The sequence below is a fragment of the Trichosurus vulpecula genome, chromosome 2 (genome assembly GCF_011100635.1).
Source record: "Trichosurus vulpecula isolate mTriVul1 chromosome 2, mTriVul1.pri, whole genome shotgun sequence".
NCBI lineage: Eukaryota > Metazoa > Chordata > Mammalia > Diprotodontia > Phalangeridae > Trichosurus > Trichosurus vulpecula.
In genome coordinates, this window is record NC_050574.1 from 272,276,752 (window position 1) to 272,296,973 (window position 20,222).

The 20,222-nt window shown below is 41.1% G+C and overlaps 1 protein-coding gene and 1 pseudogene across 1 annotated transcript in view; one reads left to right on the plus strand and one right to left on the minus strand.

Moving 5' to 3' along the window:
* The first annotated feature begins 728 nt into the window (after window positions 1–728).
* JAML (junction adhesion molecule like) overlaps window positions 729–20,222 on the plus strand; it is a 32,558-nt gene continuing 13,064 nt past the window's right edge. Inside the window, exons 1-5 of the mRNA XM_036742800.1 lie at window positions 729–804; window positions 7,407–7,468; window positions 15,146–15,306; window positions 17,482–17,707; window positions 19,256–19,394. Of these exons, the coding sequence (XP_036598695.1) occupies window positions 7,426–7,468; window positions 15,146–15,306; window positions 17,482–17,707; window positions 19,256–19,394 (569 nt within the window). The 5' untranslated portion in view covers window positions 729–804; window positions 7,407–7,425. The remainder of the gene's footprint in view (window positions 805–7,406; window positions 7,469–15,145; window positions 15,307–17,481; window positions 17,708–19,255; window positions 19,395–20,222) is intronic.
* LOC118840072 lies at window positions 10,963–12,748 on the minus strand (annotated as a pseudogene).

Below are 20,222 nucleotides of genomic sequence, written 5' to 3' on the forward strand. Positions count from 1 at the left end.
CTTTTGGGGTCTGTATTCTGTAAATGATGATCCTACATTGCCTGGGCAAGTCACTTAACCCGTTTGCCAGTTTCCTCATCTTTAAAATGAGCTGGAGAAGGAAATGGCAAACTGCTCTAGTATCTTTGCCAAGAAAACCCCAGATAGGGTCATGGAGAGTCAAAATGACTTAAAAGACTGAAAAAACAACAACACATGACCATAGAAACTTTACTGTGAAAGTCTGCAGGTCTGGGTAGTAAGCCAGGGGGCTTGGGAGATGCCTCTTTCTTAGGGGGAAGTAGCACATGCTGAATAACTGCCCTTCAGATTTGTATAATATTTTAAGAAAGGAACTATAGCAGACCACTGTGACTCAGATCATAGAACAAATGGTTTCTTAAGTTGTAAGATTGTTATGTAAGCCTCGTTCATTTATTCAACAAATATTTACTGAGTGGTTACCATGTACAAGTCGCTATGGAAAGTGCTCTGAGATTAGATTAGATGTTACCTACCCTCAAAGAGTTCACAATCTAGTGTGGGAGATGACATACATAAACACGAGCAGATGTGATCACGGCTCCCTCAGTAAGTCAACCCCTAAACTTTTTTTTTTAAAATAAAAGCATTGCTGTGGGCTCAAAGACTGAAACAAGAACTTAATGCTAGTGGTTCCTGTATTTCTCCTCAGCTGCCTCAAAATGCACACATCTGATTTGCTCTGATGCCTCTAGGATCCACTTGAATCAGACTTTGGGGAAGCTCGATACCATCTGAGGAGTTTACAATTGTAGTGTCTCTCCTGGCATGTCATCACTTTAGGTAAGCATTTTCCTTTAGTTTTCTAAATACTTATCCCATTTGAGCGTTTTCTTGTTCAAAGGAAGGAAGTTTCTAAAGTGTTTTTTTTTTTAACTGACCCCACTGTTGGGTCATAAGACTCTGTGTCTATGTGATGGTATTAGCTTTAGCTGAAGAATTGGGAGTGAGGTGTCTTAGCTTGTTATGACCTGACTGAACCAGATAGTCATGGCCAAGTTAGTTAGATTTTCTGTGTTTCATTTTGCCCATCTGAAAGAAGGTTTATGATAAGTTGCTTTGTGACAGAAGAAAAATAAGGAATATTTTTAATAAGAGGCCAAAAATGAATCAATGGAAACTGTCTGTTGCCTTAGGTAGGGCTTTGCCTAGTTATGCTTAAAGCTGTGAGAAGACTGTATTTCTCTATTGCTTCTACTCCCATCACCAGACAGGATCTTACACCAAGAAGCCACCAACACCTTGCCTCTCAGGGTATTTGGAGTTTGACAGAATCCGTGCTTGTCACACCATTTGTGAAGCTGTGATCTTAGTGAGGAGTCATGACCTGACTAAGGAGGAAGAGATTTGGAAGAAAATGGATTGTGTTACCATTTGTATTCCTTACCAGTGTGGGGATGGGGGGAGGGTTGTCTCTGATAGAGATTCTTGTTGTTCAGTCGTGTCTGACCCTTTGTGACTGCATTTGGGGTTTTCTTGGCAGATACTGGAGTGGTTTGCCATTTCCTTCTCCAGTTCATTTTACAGATGAGGAAACTGAGGCAAACAGGGTTAAGTGACTTGCTCAGAGTCACATAGCTAATGAGTGTTTGAGGCCAGATTTGAACTCAAGTTTTCTGACTCCAGGCCCAGTGCTCTATGGACTGAGCCATCCAGGTGCCTCTTGATATAGCTTAGGTTGTGCTAATAAGGCACCCCTGTGTCTGAGGTTATGTGGCTGACACCCTTTTTACGTAGTCATGGAATCATAGAGCTATATAATCTTAAGGTTGGAAGGGATGTTATAGAGTACTTATTAAATGGTCTTAGGAGGAGAATTAATACTGAGAGACTCAGATTTTATGTAAGTGTAAGAGCAAGCAAAAAAGCCAGTTTAGCTGGAACATCAAGCACCCAAGGAGTCTTGTGAAATCAGTCAAGAAAGATGAGTTAGGAACAGCTTTAAGCGCTAAACAAGAGGAATTTGTATTTTGTCCTAGAACCAATAAGGAGCCTCTGAAACTTTTCAAGCTGGTGATGGGGGTTTGGGGGTGTTGGTGACATGGTCAGATCTGTGTGTTGGGAATATCAACTTGGCAGCTGTGTAGAGGTTAGACTGAAGAGGAGAGGGAAACCAATTTCAAGACTATTTTAATCGTCCAGCTGAGAGGTGGTGAGGGCTTGAGTTTGGGTGGTAACCCAGGGCTATGAGAGTGATGGTGAGATGCTGTGGAGGAAGAAACAATAAGATTTGGTGACTGAAGAGATGTGAAGTTGAGTGAGAGGGAGGATTTCAGGATGCCGCCCAGGCTGTGAACCAGGGAGACTCAAAAGGAAAGGGATGAAGTGTAGTGGGAGCAAGGCGTTGTTGGGCGATTGGAGTTTGAGATGCTTATGGGATGCTCTATGTGGAGATGTTCCGTGGGTAGTGGTGGTACGGGCGGGGAGCTCACAAGAGGTGAAGGCCGGATATGTGCATTTGTGAGTCAGTTCTATAGAGCTGATAATTGAACCTTGGGAGGTGGTGAGAGCACCAAGTGAGAGTTCAGAGAGAAGAGGGCCCAGGACAGAGTCCTGTAAACATGCACAACATGGAGATTGAGAAGGATTGCTAAGACAGGCAGAGGGGGGAACCAGAGTGGGTGGAGGAGAGCAGTGTCATGGAAGCCAAAAGGTGACAGAGAGTATCCAGGATGAGGAGCTAATTGAAAGCGTTAGACGTTTCTGAGAGGTCAAAGAGGGAAGACTGAGAAAAGGCTATGGGATTTAGCAGTTGAATTGTGTATAACCTTGGAGTTGAGGTATGGGGTCCTAAGTCATGTCAGCAAAAGTTGAAAGCTGAATGGGATATACGAAAGTGGACACTATTAATATAAGCTTCTTTCTAGAAGTTTGGCTGTGAAAATGAGGAGACAGACATAGAGGATGATTGCTTGAGGGTCAGGTCAAAGATTTTTGGGTGGGAGGAGATCTGGGTATGTTTGTAGATAGCAGAGAAAGAGCCAATAGTTAAAAATGATCGATAGGATCACTATAATCAGAGGAATGCTGTAGATAGTTTACTTAGATTCTTGCAAAGCAATTGATAAAATCTCATATTTTCTTTCTGGAAGAGATAGAGAGTTGTGGGGCAGACAGTTTAGGTAATTGTGTAGCTGCCCAAATGGCTAGACCTAAAGAGTAGGCGGTAATGCCCTGATGTCAACTTGGGAATTTTCACTGGAGTGCCCCAACCGGGGACCTTTGCTATTTGTAATATTTTTATCAAAGATCTAGATAAAGCACAGATGGTATGCTTATCCTATTTGTAAATGACAGATCTGGGAAGGATAGCTAGAGTTAGATAACAAAGTCAGGAATCAAAAAGATCTTGACAAGATACAGCATTGAGCCAAATATTAATAAGATGAAATTTAGTAGTAAAATTTTAGAGTTAAAAAAATCAACCTCACAGGTACATGATGGGAGAAGCATGGATAGAGGATGTTCATCTGAAAAAATCTGGGATTTTAGAGCCCTCTCCCCTCCCCAAGCTCAGCAAGAGTCAGCAGTTTAATCTAGCAGCCAGGAAGCCAATGTGGTCTTAGGCTGCATTAAGAGAGACAGAGAATGTCCTAGATGAGACAGGTGACTGTTCTGTTTTCTCTGCCCTGGCCAGGGAACATCTTGGATATTTTGTTCAGTTGTAACCAACACATTTTAGGAAATACATAAGCAATCTAAAGTGTGTTAAGAAGGGAAGGGGGTCATTAGAATGGTGGGGGTAGGCCATGTGAGGATTGGTTGCAGGAACTGGAGATTTTAGCTTGGATAAAAAAGATAGCTTTGGGGGGAACACGATTGTACTCTTCAAGGGCTATTGAATGGAAGAGCAATGGATTGGAGTTGTTCTGTGTGGTCCCAGAGGGCAGCGTTGAAACTAGTGGGTGAAAATGAAGGACACAGATTTAGTGTCAGTGTAAGGAGGAACTTTGTACCGTGGGAGGTATCCTAAAGTAGAACGGGCCACTTTGGGAAGGAGTAGATTCACATTTACTGGAGATCTTTAAGCAAAGACTTGATAATCATTTGAGTATATTGTAGGAGGCCTCTTGTTCAGGTATGAGTTGGATGAGATGGCCTGTGAGGTTTTTTCAACAATGTGATTCTGTGAATCTGTGTTTTTGTTTTTTTTAAGTGAATCACTTTTAAAAAAAAATTCAGATTTCGTCTGTATAGGGAACTCTGGGTGTAAAAACTTGCTCCATCGATGAAGATCAGCAACACTATCTTACAGTCCTTAGAGAAAGTAGGACACAGTTTTCTGAAAATACTGTGGGTGTATTAGATTCTGATAAAGGACCGCTTCCCCCTTTCGTTTTGGCTGTAACTAACTAGCACATAGGTTTAGCAGGTAGTTTCAGGTCCATCTCTCTGTCATTGGTTTCCTTTTGAAACAGTGCTAGAGTTCTAAGAACTGTACACATTGATGAGTCATCATTAGGTTGAATACTACAGATATGATATTTAAGATTGTATCTGATGGATGGTACGAGAGTTGATTGCTGAGCTGACATCTACCTTACTGACTAACCTTGTCAGGCTGTTGCTGTATGTACTTAGAATTTTGGAGAATTTAACATGTCTCTTATTGTACCCCAATCAGTGCAATCACTAGTTATGTCATAAGATTTCTACTGCTTTCACTTTTAAATTCTCATGTTCACTGTAATTCATACTTTCTCATCCTTGCCATCCCCTTCCTAAAATTTACAAATGCAAGTCTGACCACTTTGGCTTACGGTCCGTAGGACTTTTCTGTAAGCTCTTGATGATGAATCTGTGAATCTGATCTAAAGACACCCGTGCAAATAAACTACTTTCCCCTTGTCTTCTGTGCTGTTACCATAATGAGCTTCTATTATTATAGTTTTTAAAATATTTTGTAATTTGTTTTAGAAATATTTTTATTTAGTAAATTTTGTTTTAAATTCCCTTGATCAGTATTATTGAAATACAGAAACAATAACAAAAGAAGAAAAAGGCAAACTAAATGAAAGCAATTACAGAAAACAGAAAAGAGGGAGACAAATGATTATGCATATAGCTGTATGCTTCTGTTATTTACGGATTGATCATTAAGCAGAAGCTGTGTATGTTAACTTTAACAAGGTAGTAACACAGTTGTCTGGTGAATTTAAAATGGATTTTGTTGGTGTGCAGTGTCTTTTATTTCCACATTTGTAAACAATTTGAAGCAGACTGGGTATAGTGGAGAGAGGGGTTGGCCTTAGACCTGGGTTCAAGTGTTGCCTCTGATACATATTAGCTCTGTGACTGTTGGCAAGTCTCTTAACCTCTCAATGTCCCAAATAATTTTCTACAACTGTAAAAAGTGGCAGACAGGTTGCTCTTCTGCATTATTAATCAGAATTTCTGAATAAAGAGGTTCAGATGAAATCACAAGTTCAGATCAAAAGCAAAAGAATTTTCTGTGTAGATTGTTCTTTTGGTTCTGCTTTCTTCATTCTGTATTACTTTTTATGACTTCTTAGATTTCTTTGAATTCTTTCTATTTATCATTTTTAAAGTGTAAAACTATTCTATTATATTCTTATGTTGTTGTTGAGTTGTCTCAGTCATTTCTGACTCTGTGACCCCATTTAGGATTTTCTTGGCAAAAATACTGGGGTGATTTGCAATTTCCTTCTCCAGGTTATTTTACAGATGAGGAAAGTGAGGCAAACAGGGTTAAGTGACTGGCCTAGGGTCACACAGCTAGTAAGTTAAGTGTCTGAGGCCAGATTTGAACTCAGGTCTTCCTGACTCCAGGCCTGGTGCTCTATCCACTGCACCACCTAGCTGTCTTATATCCTTATAGTACAATTTATTCAACCATCCCCCAGTTGTTGGACACATTGCTTCTAATATTTTGCTTATTCTAGTATACTTTGTAGTAGCTTACGAAGTGGTAGTAAGTGATGCTGTCACTTATATCATCTCGTCTGGTAGAATAACTCTATGAGGAAGGCAGAACAGGTACTATTCTCCACTCATCCCGCTCCTCCCCATTTTACACACCATGAAACCAAAGGTCAGGGGGTGACTTGGACAATGTCCCACAAGGAGTAAGTAGCAGAGCCAGGACCAGAACCTTTTGTCTTCTGACTCTGAGACCAGGCTTCTTTTTGCTATTCCTGTGATGCCCCTCTCTTTGCTTGGCCTCCTGGTGTAGTTGCTGATTTTTTTTCTAGTGGAGGTAGAGTGAAGAATTAGAAAATGGACTCGCAAACTTTCGGGTGATCCTTTCTTGCTCAGATGTGGGTTATGAATAAAGCCAGACATGACATAAGAGAACCAGACTTATCAGAGCAAAGATGAGCAGCAGTTCTTCTATCTTCACAAATCTTTTCCTCTTACCTTATTTATGTGATGTGTTCTCCTTCTGCTGAAAGGGGGTGACTTCCCCTTCCATTGTGAGAAATAGAAAATAGACCTGACTGAGACCAGTAGCCTCATGTGAAGCTGAATGGTGTAGAGCAGGGGTGGGGAACCTGAGGCTTCCAGGCCACATGTGGCCTTCTAGGTCCTTGGGTGCAGCCTTTGGTCTGAGTCCAAGTTTTATAGAACAGATCCTTTTATTAAGGCGATTTGTTCTTTGAAGTTTGGATTCACTCAAAGGGCTGCACTTGAGGACCTAGAGGGCCACATGTGGCTTCGAGGCCTCAGGTTCCCCATCCCTGGTGTATAGTAATCATCCTCATAGGACCTGAGCCCCTCCATAGGAGCTGGTAGGTAGGATAAAGTTTGGACTGCATTGCTGATTTGGTTGTTCTAGACTTTCTCTACCTTCTGTTTGTTCCCTGACTAATTTTCTCTCTTTCATCACCAGTCCCTTGTAACAAATTGCCCCAGCCATTTCATGTGGCTGCACTGCTACAAGGATGGAATTCACTGAATTAGGACTTTTGTCTTTCTATGTCCATCTCCTACTTTGTTCACATGCCCTACCCATTCTTCTTTGGTTTTGGTAAGGCAGGGGATGGGAGTAGAGGAGGATCTAGACTTGTAATTTCATAAATGTAGGGAACTTCTACTATGGTGACTCTTCTGTCCCTGTAGATTGGCAACTCATCTTTGATCAAATGACTTGTTCATGGGCACATGAACTTGAACCCAAGTCTTCTTGACTCCAAGGTTGGCACTCTATTGCACATCTTTTCATGACGCGTAAATAAAGTTTCCATTTCATTTGAGAGGACAGATGAGAATTTCAAGGCTATGTAGTCAGTACTTTCAAATGTGAAATTGTTAGGCTGTTTTGGATTGCAGTTGCATAGGGTTGCCACCCCAATGTCAATATACAGTTGGTTGCTGTATGTTCTCTTGAAATCAACTTTAAACTTTTCTGTGTTTTTATTTTGAAGGTTGAAAAAAGACAGCAGAATGTTTTATCTGTTGGAACTTAAACTGATATCTGTGTTGCTGGGTAAGTAGAGGGAGAGGGTATAAATGTGATATTTCATTTCTTATAAGTCTTGTTCAATTTCTTCTAAAACCAGTTTTGTTTTCAGTTCTACTTGTGTTTTGAGAAGGAACCAACAATTTTGCTCTTTGCAATTTTGTTGACAATTTTGTCTTAAAATTCATTGGACCAATTCTTCTTTGGAATGATGTTTCAGTCTCTATTGCATGAAAACTAGAGTGTCCTGCTTCTTACTGGCTATTCTGGGACCCCATTATATAACATTTTCATTATCGTATTCAGAGAGATGGCATGATGTTATACACACACATACATACATACAAACAAACATACATACATACATATATATACACACACACACACACACACACACACATATATACACACACAGTGGAAAGTATGCTAGTTTTGATGTCAGCAGACCTGAGTTTGAATACTTATTATTTATGTGACTTTGGATAAATCATTTCACCTTTTTGAGCTTCAGTTTTCTTATCTGTAAATGGAAATAATAATTCTTAAATTACTTATTCTTCAAGGTTATTGGAAGAAAGTGATTTGCAAACTTAAATTACTATATATACATGTACACATATAAGCATTATTATTATTGTTTTTTAAAGGGCTAATTTTTAAACTGGGCAGTCTGATTTTTTTTCCAAAGTATAGGCCAGACAGGGTACTTAAGCTGATGGAAAATGTAATAATCTAAGTCTAGATTCTTAAATCTAATCTCTAAAAATGGTTTTAGAGATGGTGTAGGTGAGAGACCTTGGGTCCCATTAGTCTTAATCTTTTCTTCCTTTTTCATTCCTCTTTTTCTTTTTGCTTCATGGCTTTTCAGGGAGAGAGAATGCCTCTACTTCATACCCTCTTTCCTTGATGCTCAGGTCTTGAATGTGTGTATGTGTTTGTGTGTGTGTATGAATGCCTCTTGCTCTCTGAAGTTGTGAAAACTGGGCCATTATCTAACTTAGCATGCTGAGAACTTCCCCTGGGGATGTGAGGCACAACCACATCCAAACACAAAGTCTGTGCCTTGGAGAATGTGTGTGTCAGGGAAACAGAATGAGGAGGGCGTTTGGATGTGTTCCTAGTGGCCTGTGAGATAAACCTGAAGCATTTGCATTAGTTTGGCTGGGCATGGTGGAATAGTGGCCTGAACCCTAAGAAATTCTGCTTGGTGTCCTGGTCTTGCCTAGCCTATGTGAGAAATACCTTTTTCTCTGAAGCTCCTTACTTAGATTTTTCTGTAAAAGTTCATCCTTCAGTCTAAAGTTTTGTCTCTAGCTTTTCTCATGCCTCTGTTAACCTTTGGTGGGCCTTCACTTAAATGCTTTAGATAGGCCCTCTTTAAGATGGCCAAGGGGGAGGAGGCAGCAAAGCCCAGCTCTAGCACAACACCTACAGCAAGGATTGATCAAGAAATTCAAGGAGAACTACAGTTAGTTCATTTTGCCAGCCCAGGTCTGACAAAGAGACAGAGAGAAACCTTTGCGCTCTAAGAAAGTAATCCAGACAGAAAAACCCAGCCTAGCAGTAAATTCCCCTGAAGACTGTCAATTTCCAGACAAGGGGTGAGGAAGGAAAATTTGGAGCCTGGTATGCTCTGTACTGGGCACCTGGATCAGGGTCTAACCCAAGAAACCTGGAGCCTGCAGCTATATTACTTTGACCCCAAACCAGGGCTCAGAAGCCTGCTGGGCTCTGATGGGGAAGGCAGCTGTCAGGGCATGCTTTGGGTTAAACCATTCCATGTACACTGCCCTGGCACTTAAGAGGCCCCTTTACCACAATGCTCATCACCCAGACACTAGATAATAAAGGTCAGTACCAGAGAAGGCCTTGCCATCCCATCCAGAGCTACACAGAGCCTGACACCAACTCAAAGTCCCAGTTCATGAAGTAAGGCTGGAGAAATGAGTAAGTAGAAAAAAGTAAAAAATTAAGAGATGTTATGGAGTGAGAGACACTCAAGAAATAAACCCGGAAGAAAATAACTACATTATCTACAAATAAAGGCTGAAAGAAATCTATAGATGTGCCTCAAACTATGCTGGAATTCCTGGGGGAAATGAAGCAAAGAATTAAAAAATGATGCTGGAACTGAAATGAGAGCTCTGTGTAACAGACAGCATAATACAGGAAGAAAAAGAATAAATGCTATTGACCAGAGGTTTCAGTCATACAGTTTGCAGACCACATGTGACCCACAGCTCTCCTAAGTTTAGACTGAACCAGATCAAAAATGTAATTGGAAAATATTTAGCAGAATAAACAAGAATACAATAAAATATGGATAACATTACTTTAAAACTAAGCCGCTATGCAGCCTACAGGGATTCTTCTGTATAGTTCAGTGGCTTCTATTTCTGTTTGAATCTGACACTATGACCATCAACCATTCCCTTAAAAACAATATTAAAAATTAGTTTCTTATACATTTGCTTTAGAAGCAGCCACTCTTACACTTGCTCTTCTCAGACTCATTCTAAATGTTTTTTTTTTCATTCATAAAACTTTTATTCCACTTACATCAACTTAATACACATGTTCTTAACAATTATGCTTGGATTGTTCATGAAAATTTCATAAGACATTAAACAAAGCTAGCCATCCTCTCAAGTTATTTCACTGTTAACTTTTTATGGCACATGCATGTTAAGCAAGTATCAAAAAAATCACAAAAGCAAAAAACCTAAAAAAAAGTTAAATACATGGGTTTTTTGTTTTACTGCTGTGCTTGATATACAGTGACTTTATGAATATCAAGCATTTCATTTTTACTGCATCTTGTACATTTGTTCTTAGGTTGCCTAAACCATTTAAATACAAATAAAATGAGTGTAGCAAAAATAATGAAAGCCAACAGCAGGTAACTTTACAAATAATGGAACGTGAACCGTTTCTGCCCTTCTCCAGAGTAAATTGACTGGGTTAAAACTTTGTCTTAAGGAACACTTTTGCAGCTGCAATCATAAAGGTGTACACCTTGAGATTGTGTATTCCACAGATACACATGGAATGACATGTAGTATCTATGGGACATCCGTTTCTACCACAGCTATGAGTGCTCCAACCCTAAAGTACCCACAATAACTCCACCTGTGGCTGGAACCAATTATCCCTTTATCCCCCCACCATGACAGACCAATATGTAGGCAGTTTTCTTTGCTTAGACACAGAAGCTGTTTTAACACTGGCCTTGTGAAATCACAATGTACCAAAAGTACTATGCCAAACATGTAAAACGTGTATAAAAATTCCATATCCCCATGTTGACCACCTCAGATGAAAACAGATAACTCCCCAAATGTTAACTGGCTCTACTCCCCTAATATTAAGCATAAAAACCACATGGGAAATATAGAAATCCAAATAGAAGTAACGTAAACCTGTCATAAATTGTAAACAAAAACTATTTGTGGGACAGCATGGATGACAAATGGTCTGCTGTGTAAATTTTAGAATGAGGCAGACAAAAGTTGGAAGGCTAGTTAATTCTCCCCTCCTTTTCCTGCTTCAGCTTCATCTCCTTGGGTGTCCGATATCCACAATGTCAAGTTGTCTCTCAGTAATTGCATTATTAGTGTGCTGTCTTTGTATGATTCTTCACTTTTAACGTATCAAGCTCGGCAATGGCTTCATCAAAAGCTGTCTTTGCAAGGGAGCAGGCTTTCTCTGGAGAGTTGAGGATCTCATAATAGAACACAGAGAAGTTCAAAGCCAGACCCGATCTTACAGGATGCGTTGGTTGCATCTCCTTTTTGCTGATTTCAAATGCTTCTTGATATGCTTGTTGTGATTGATCCACTATTCCTTTCTTGTCATCACCAGCAGCAACCTCAGCCAAATAACGGTAGTAGTCTCATTTTCAAATAGAAAACTTTGCTTTTTGCTTGCGAAGCATTAGGAATCAAGAACTTTTTCAATAGAGACAGTACATCATTGCAGATATCTCTTAGTTTGGTCTCAATTTTCTCTCTGTATTCTCGGGCCATCTGCTGTTTTTTCTCAGCACCTTCCGTCTTTTGCTCAATACTTGAAACAACCCTCCAAGATGACGTTCGGGCTCCTACGACATTTTTGTAAGCAACAGAGAGAAGATTCCTTTCCTCATTGGATAATTCAGCTCCTTGCTCAGTTATAGACTTCACGCAGGCTGCCGCGTCATCATATCTCTCGGCCTGCTCAGCCAGTTTGGCCTTCCGCACCAGCTCATTTTTATCCGTGACTGAATGTTCTGTGCCTGGAGTGAGTGGTGGCAGCGGACGGACGGACGGGGGTTTCAGCGGTCTCTGGGCAGTGGCAGCGGCAGCGGTAGGGCTGAGACGGTGTCCCTGTATCTCTCAGCTCCCTCATTCTAAATGTAAACCAACTGGTTCACTTGAAGGGAGGTGCCTTCCCCGCTGGTATTCTTTGGAGATATTGATTCCTTTCAAAAAACTCCTATCATGTTTAGATTTTGGAGTCCCTACTGCTGGGGAGGAAGTTAAATATCTCTTCTCAGGAAAAAGAGCCTGGATGGAAATGTTGGCGTATTGATTTTGTTTATTCTCATGTGGCTTTGCTTGGCTTTTCTTTGAGCTGAACTGAGCCCAGTCTATGTCTTTGTGCCTGTGTTAACTCACCTTTCCCTCCCTCGCGTTCTTTCCCTGACTTTATTCATTTGCAGAGATACTGGGCTGTGAAATCTGAAATACCCATCTATCTAATGGGGTTCTCTGTCATTGGCCTTGAAATGATTTGTGTAGTTTCTGATGCACACAGGAAGGTAACAGGCAGTTGGAAGGGCCTACCGGCTGGGAAGTCAGTGTCTGAAGGAAGGAGACGGGCAGAAGAAGGCAAACAAAAGGCTGAGTCAGGGAGGAGGATGTATGCTTGGCCAAGTAGCAAGGAGTCCTATGATCTGTCCTGAAGCCAGAATCAGCCAGCCTAGCTTATAATTTTTTAAAAGAATAGGGGTTAAAAAAAATAAAAAAAACCCGTGATTTGGCTTTTTAGATTAAGGAACCAGTAACTTTTTGACCAAGAGCAAGAGTTGTAATTTTCCACTTCCTGTTTATTAGATGTAGCCACACAAGTAGGTGATCAGAAAGTTGGATTTCCCCTGTTTCTTTTGGCTCACGCAAGGGATGGCTCAGACTGTTTAAGGGTAGCAGCTAGAGTTTTTATTATGTAAGTCCAACAGTTGGCATTTTATGATTTATTCAAGTCCATCAAGCCTTTTTTAAATACCTGCTGTGTGCAGAGCATTGTACCAGGCACTGGGGGATTCGTCATGTTTAGCTAAAAGGTATAATCTGCCTTCATGAAGACTGTAGGTACGTAAGATACACATATAAATAACTAATGTAAATAACATATAAGCAACTAATGTGAAATAGTGAATAACTAATACAAATAACTAACATGTAAATAACTAATGTAAAATATATATATAAGTGAGTATGAGAAGCTCAAACAGTGCTCGCATAAAATATTATGACACATTTCTTCTCACTTAACCCAAATTGGATGACTACCTTCTACAGGAAGCAACTCTTAGCTCCTTTTAATTCTAGTGCCTTTACTCTGATGACTATTTTCTATTTATTCTGTACGTAGCTTGTTTGTAGAGTTACTTGCTTGTTGTCTCCCTCATTAGATTTTTTTCCCTTATCTGATCTTAAATTTTTAAAGTAAGTTTTTATTGATATCTTCTGTTTCTGATATCACCATAGTATCCCATGCATGTATCCTTCCATTTCTCCTTCCCAGAGAGCCTTCTCATATACCAAGTAGGATTTTTTTGGAGAGGAAAAAAAGTCAGTACAACTGACTGAAAAACTGAAAGCAACCAAGAAAGTCCAATCTGCAATGTGTGATACCTTTAGGCTTCCCACCTCCACAAAGGGGTAGTCTGGATGTGTCCTCTCATATCTCTTCACTTGTGTCCCATTTGATCTTTACAGTTTTACTTTTGATTTTTTGGTGTGTCCTTTTTCTGTCCGCTGCTGCAGGTAGTTACTGTTTTTACTTTGAAGTTACTATATTGTTTCCTTGGCTCTGCTTCCTTCACTCTGCATCAGTTCATATAGATCTTTCCATGCTTCCCTGTATTCAGCACACACATCCTTTCTTACAGCACAATAATATTCCATTACATTCATGTACTGCAGTTTGTGGTTATTCCCCAGTTTCCCAATTGATGGGCATCTACTTTGTTTGTAATTCTTAGCTATCACTAAAATAAATAAATAAATGAATGAATGAATGGCTGAATAAATAAATAAATACATTTATTTTGGAGTATATGGGGACTTTTTTTCTTATTGATGGCTTCCTTGGAGTATAATCCAAGTAATGGAGTCTCTGGTTCAAAGGGTGTAAACATTTTTGATCATTTGGTTTGCATAATTTCAGATTTATAGCTCCACCAACAATGTTTTGGTATATCTTTCTTCCCGTAACCCCTTCAGCACTGACTATTGCCATTTTGGGCAATTTTTGATGGGTGCGAGGTGAAACTTCAGGATTGTTTTGATTTGAATTTCTCTTATTAGTAGTAATTTGGAGTATTTTTCAAGTGATTGTGTAGTTTTTCTTTTGAGAACTGTTTGTTCTTATCCTTTGACCATTTATCTATTGGGGGATGGCTGTTAGTCTTACATGTATTTATGATTTTTTTATATATCTTAGATACCAAACTCTTATCAGAGAAATTTGATACAAAGTTTTTTTTCCCATTCGATCACTTCCTTTCTTATTACATTACATTAATGTTGTCTGTGCAGAAGCTTTTCAGTTTTAAGTAATCAAAGTTATCTATTTTATCTGTTGTTTGATTAAGAATACGTTTCCTACTCATATGTGAGAGGTATATGATTTATTTCTCTTCTAATTTTTTTATTATATGAGCTTTTACATTAAGGTTGTGTACCCATTTAGAATGTATTGGTATAAGACGATAGTCTAAACCTAATTTCTACCAGACTGCTTTCCATTTTTTATTGAATTTATTATCAAATGGGGAGTTTTTTTCCCTGCGTAACTTATGTTTTCCCCTTTATCAAACACAAGGTTAATGATTTCTGTTGTTTTGGAATCTCCCTTGCCTAGTCTGTTCCACTAATCTCGCTATTCTTGAACAGTGCTAGATGGTTTTGATGTTCCCCCATTAGATTGCCAGTTCCTTGGGAGTGTGGGGGGGAGGGGTGGGGAGAGGAGGAGGGGAATTAGCCTTTATATAGCACCTCCTGTGTGCCAGGCACCGTGGTTAAGTACTTTACCAAAATGACCTCACTTGAGCTCACAACAGCCCTGTAAGGTAGGTGTTATTGCTATCCCTGTTTTGTAGTTGAGGAAACTGACAGACAAGTCACTTGCCCACGTTACACAGCTAGTAAGCGGCTGAGGCTAGATTGGAGTTTGAGAATTCCTGACTCCAGGCCCAGCACTCTGTTTGTCTTTCTTTGTATCCTCAGTGTGGATCACACTATCTGGCACATAGTAGGTGCTTAACAGATGTTTATTGACTGGCTGGAAAGTATTTCACTTAACCTTGTTGGCTCCATTTTTGTTTTGAGTGAGAGAGAGCTCTTCTTGGGAGGGAGGTATAGTGTACTTGGTGGCAAACCTTGAATTCTCCTGGTGAAGTTGTCCATTTAAACTTTTTCCGCTTGCCCTTGAATTTTTTAGGTTGTGTCTGGGGTCTCGATGACATGGTTGTTTCTTCCCCTGAACTGATGGCACGTGTGGGTGAGTCAGCCCTACTGGCCTGCATCTTACCGAGCCCTGGGAAGAAACAAGTGACTAAAGTGGACTGGATGTTCTCTTCGGGGGAGCGTGAGCGTGCCCAGGTAATGAGAAGGGGGGAAGTGGCGCTTGATACGGATTCCTCTGGCTGATGGTTACAGAGCAGTGGGGACAGGAAGATGGATTGCAGAGATCAGATGCTTAGGAAGAGAGCTCCCAATTTTACAACTTTCTGGAGAACGAGACCAGTGCACCCCATTTCTAGAATGACACGGGCTCACAGATAGGAAAGGAAATAGCCTTTCTAGGCTATACTGTGGACTGTGCGCTGGGATGGAGTCAGGAAGGCCTGAGGATGACCCTGGGAAGTCATTGAATCTCACTTTCCTCAACTGTGAAATGGGAATGATAATATTAACACCTACCTCTCAGGGTGGTCATGGAGATCAAGTGAGGTAATATTTGCAAAGCACTTAACATAGGGCCTGGTGCATAGTAGGTGCTTCAATCAATCTTTTTCCCTTCCCTTCTTCCATGGGATAACTTAGGGATTTAAATTTATTGACAGAGCCCACAAATGCAGAAGTTCCTAATCAAGTTAGTGACCACTCTGGGGACAGTTACATGAGGGCCCAGATTTATAGCATAGGATGCTTGTGACATACACGTATTTTTAAAAGGAAACCACAAGGTAGAGTGTCTGGTCTTCATCTTTTCCTTTGGATTTTCTTTTTAGAAGAGTAGGACCATTTGAAGGGGGGGTAGGAGAGAAAGAGAGACAAAATATGAGAGAGAGAGCGTGAGTGAGCATGTTGGGAGGTAAATAAGGATGAACTCATAGATCCTAGTTGGGGCAGATGTTGGGGTGGTGTGTGAACACAGGTTCCTACAGACCTGGGGTGAGAGGTAAAAGTGAGGAAGGCAGGTGGGTAGCTTTGTGTTCGCAGCCTCTGTTCTGGTCAGAAGAGCCTTCTGCTGGATTAGGAGGAACAATGGCCCCTCCCAGATGCTCATTAGCATGAGTATTTTCTTTTTTTTGTGATTCTTGAGAAACAGCAATAAACATACATTTCAATATATAAAGAATAGAGACTTGGGGTGTGTGTGTGTGTGTGTGTGTGTGTGTGTGTGTGTGTGTGTGTGTGTGTGTGTCTGTGTGTGTCTGTGTGTTTGGTGTGTAGGGGAGTGGATTTGGAGTCCAGAAGACCTGGATTCAAATCTTACCTTAGATACTTATTTGCTGTGTGACCCTGGGCAAGTCGCTTAATCTTTTTTGTGCCTCAGTTTCCTCATCTCTAAAACGAAGAGGTTGGACTTAGTGGTCTTACAGTTCTTTTCCAGCTCTAAATTTATGATCCTAAGGTTCTCAGATTGTATAGGAGACCTTTAATCTCTATTATTATGTATGGCTGTTTTTTTAAAGTATAAAATAAATTCAACGTACTAGTTTCAAAGTGATTTTGCTTGTCTGTGTCTTCCTCTAACTACTTTCTGTTCTCTTGTGCTTTGTTTTGACATCACTATCACTAGTATCACTCTTCTCCTTAGTGCTCCTCAACCAAAAACATTTTTAAACCTTCCCTTATAACAGATAAGCACAGTTGAGCAAAACACGCTCGTATATTGGCCTTGTCCAAAAATGCATTTCTCACTTTGCCCCTCAAGACCATCGGCCCTCCATCCAGAGCTGGAAATCCTATTTTGTTCCCAGCCAGTCCTCTGGAGTAATAGCACGGGCATTTTCTCCCCTTCGCACTATGGTTGCTTTGTGCAGAGGACCCAGGGTTCTGTGGAAGCAGTTCAGCAGAAGAGGGATGAGGCTTACGAGGCTTGATGGTTCTCAGGGGTCCTGAGTTCCATTCCTCATGTTCTCTTCGTGCCTCACTTTCTCATCCAATAGGAAGAGTGATCTGACTTGGCTGCTAGAGGACTGTCAGATTACAAAACACAAGGTGGGGTGGGGACATTTTGGGGAAACCTTCTAGCAAAGAGAACTGCATTTTAGACCTCCAGGACAGAAGCTAGCATTGCAGCGGTTATGTACCTGTCTCACCAGAGGATGGCATCTCTTCTCTTAGACTGTAGGCAGCTGATGGGCAGGGGCAGAGGTCTATTCCAGTGTTAGATTCTGGACAGAGCCATGTATTAGGTGTATAATAAAGGCTTTCTCATGATAATTATTGGTTATCCACAGACAACAACAGGCATGTGCGCCCCCAAAATCCCAGACCTGGCACAGCTCACCTCTTGATTTTCTCTGACTCTGCATCACCTCCTAGGGGGAGTTTGTGCTGTACTACTATGCCAACCTCAGTGTGCCCGTGGGGCACTTCAAGGACCGAGTGCGCTTGGTGGGGAAAATCTCAGACAATGATGGCTCCATTTTGCTGCAGGATGTGAGAGAGGCTGATCAAGGAGTCTACACCTGTGAGATCCAGGTCCACCAAGAGAACAATGTTTTCAAGAAGACAACCATGCTGCGAGTAGTCCCAGCTAAGCTCACAAGTACATGAATGCTTGGTCATGGGGAGAGCTTAATTTGAGGGGCTGGAGCCCTGGGGATAAGGGGTAAAATCTGGCCAGTCAGCCACACTGATGCATTGCTTGCTGTGTTGGGGAAAACTGAGTTGGGCCAATGTGTGGTGGTGGCAGGGGGAATAAATGGGAAAGATGGATGATGTAGGACCTCTGTTGGAAAGTGTTTACTGTAATTAACAATAATGGCTAACGTTTATGTGGCATTTGAAGATCGGCAAAATACTTTGTATATGTTACCTCATTTGATCTTCACAACCACTCTGTGAGGTGAACACTGCAGGCATTGTTCTAAAAAGATCAGCTTCATGAGTGTAAGATGGCAGAGACACGGGACTAGAGAGCAGCTTCTTCAGACTGGGGGTTTTAGAGGATGATGAGCTCAATGAGACAACAGTGTGACACGGCAGGCAAAAAAGCAAATACAATCTTAGGCTGCATTGAGAGGAGCCTAGTGTCTAGGACGAGGTGGTGGGGGAAGGGGTGGGTGATAGTCCTGTCCCACCCTGGTAAGGTCACATTTCCAGTATTAGGCTCCATTCTGGGTACCACATTTTAGGAAGGACATTGATAAGCTGAGGAATGCCCAGAGGCACACAACCAGAATGGTAAAAGACCTTGAAATCATGTCATTTGGGGATCTGTTGCAAGAAATGGGGATATTTTTGCCTGGAGAAGAGAAGATTTAAGGGGGATTTGATAGCTGTCTTTAAGTATTTGCAAAGGGTAATCACATGGAAGAGGGATTACAGAATTCTTTTATGTGGTCCTGTAGGCCACAGTTGGGATGAATGGGTAGAAATTGCAAATGAATAGATTTAGGTTTATGTACTGACTTTCTAACCATTGGAGGTATTACGGTAGAATGAGCTACCTCGGGAGACACTGATTCCCTTTCTGTAGAAGTGTTCAAACAGAGGCTAAATGACCACTTATGAATGCAGCAAGATCTTTCTTCCTCGTTGGTTAATAGCACCGTCCATAGACTAAGTAATAGTAAATTGTGACTGAAGAAAGGAGAAGTTGGGGATGGGCCTGGTAAGAAGCACAATCTTTAGGTTTAAATCTTAATGCCATAGGTTTAAGAATATTTAGACACAGTCCTGTGAGGAGCAGAGTGGCCAGTGCCAGAGGGTACCAGATTCTAAGGCTATGGGAAGGCTTGAGCAGACTAGCAAGCCATTGAGAAAAGATGACGTTGCTGATGAAGAAAATTCTAGTGTTAGTAGAAAATTAAACCTCTTTTTTCCCCCCTTTCCTTTCTACTTCTAACCCCACACTGTGGGGATGAGTAAGTAGGATTAGACTTTAGGTCTGAAACTGGTCAGGAACTACTGTCTTAATAACCTAATCTGGGGTGGAAGTCAGCCTACATCCCCGTTCCTAGCTACTCTTTAAATATTTGCTGAATTGCCTTGGAAATACCAGTGTCTGAACTCAAAGAATATGATTCTTGGGGAAGAGAGAGTCTTAAGTGTCTCACAGCCATTCTCTTTACTGTTTGTGTCTGTCCTCAAGCACTGAAACCCACAGACGCCTTCAGAACTGATGTGCTGAGTAACTATCAGCATGTGATCATCGTAGGGATTGTTTGCTTTACCGTCATAATGCTTGCCATCCTTGGAGTGACCATGAGGAGGAGTCAGCGCCACCACAGGTATAGAAACTGTCGTATTAGGCACTGAGATAGTGTTGGATGGATGCTGAGCCTGCATTGGGCCTTTCTCCCTCTTCTCCATTCTTGGGTAAAGAGCTCCCATTTAATAGCTCTTCTTTCTACTATTGACTGACTCACACATGGGAGAGAGTGACAAAGTCCTGAAAGCATCATCTTCTATTGGAAGGGCCATTTAAAGTTTTGCCATCTCTCGATTAGCTAAATATGAATTATCTGGTTGGTACTTTGATGTGGGCATGCCATGCTGGGCAGCCTTTTGCCAGCGTTTCCTCCGTCATGCAATTGATTTCAAAGTTCTTCAGAGAGACCTTGAGAGTGTCCTTGTGACCACCATGTGAGCACCTGCCTTGCTGGAGTTCTCTGTAAAATAGTCTTTTAGGCAAACATACTTTAAAGAAGGCACTGTGTTCTATGAGTGAAGCATAATTGCAGTAGCCCAAAAGAAAGGCTAGATGCACAAATTTAGAGACATCTCCACCCCAAATGTTCATATGGACTATTTGTGCCTGACCTGTGGTAGAGCATTCCAAGCTCATATTAGTCTGATCAGGCACAGGCAGACACTGTACCTTGACCCCAGCATAGTGATATCATTGTGGTCCTCTTTGAGAATGAAGGACAACAACCAACCATCTGGTTACTAATTATTATTGCTTCCATAAAGTCTTACTCTGAAGCTTCAACATGGGATGAAGGTGACTGGAAGTTCTCCTGGCTGGGTTAGAATTTGAGCTAAGGCAGGTTCTGCTGTGGTAGAGAAACTTATTTAGGTGAAGATCCAGTGACAGAATGATCCTGCTTTCCAAA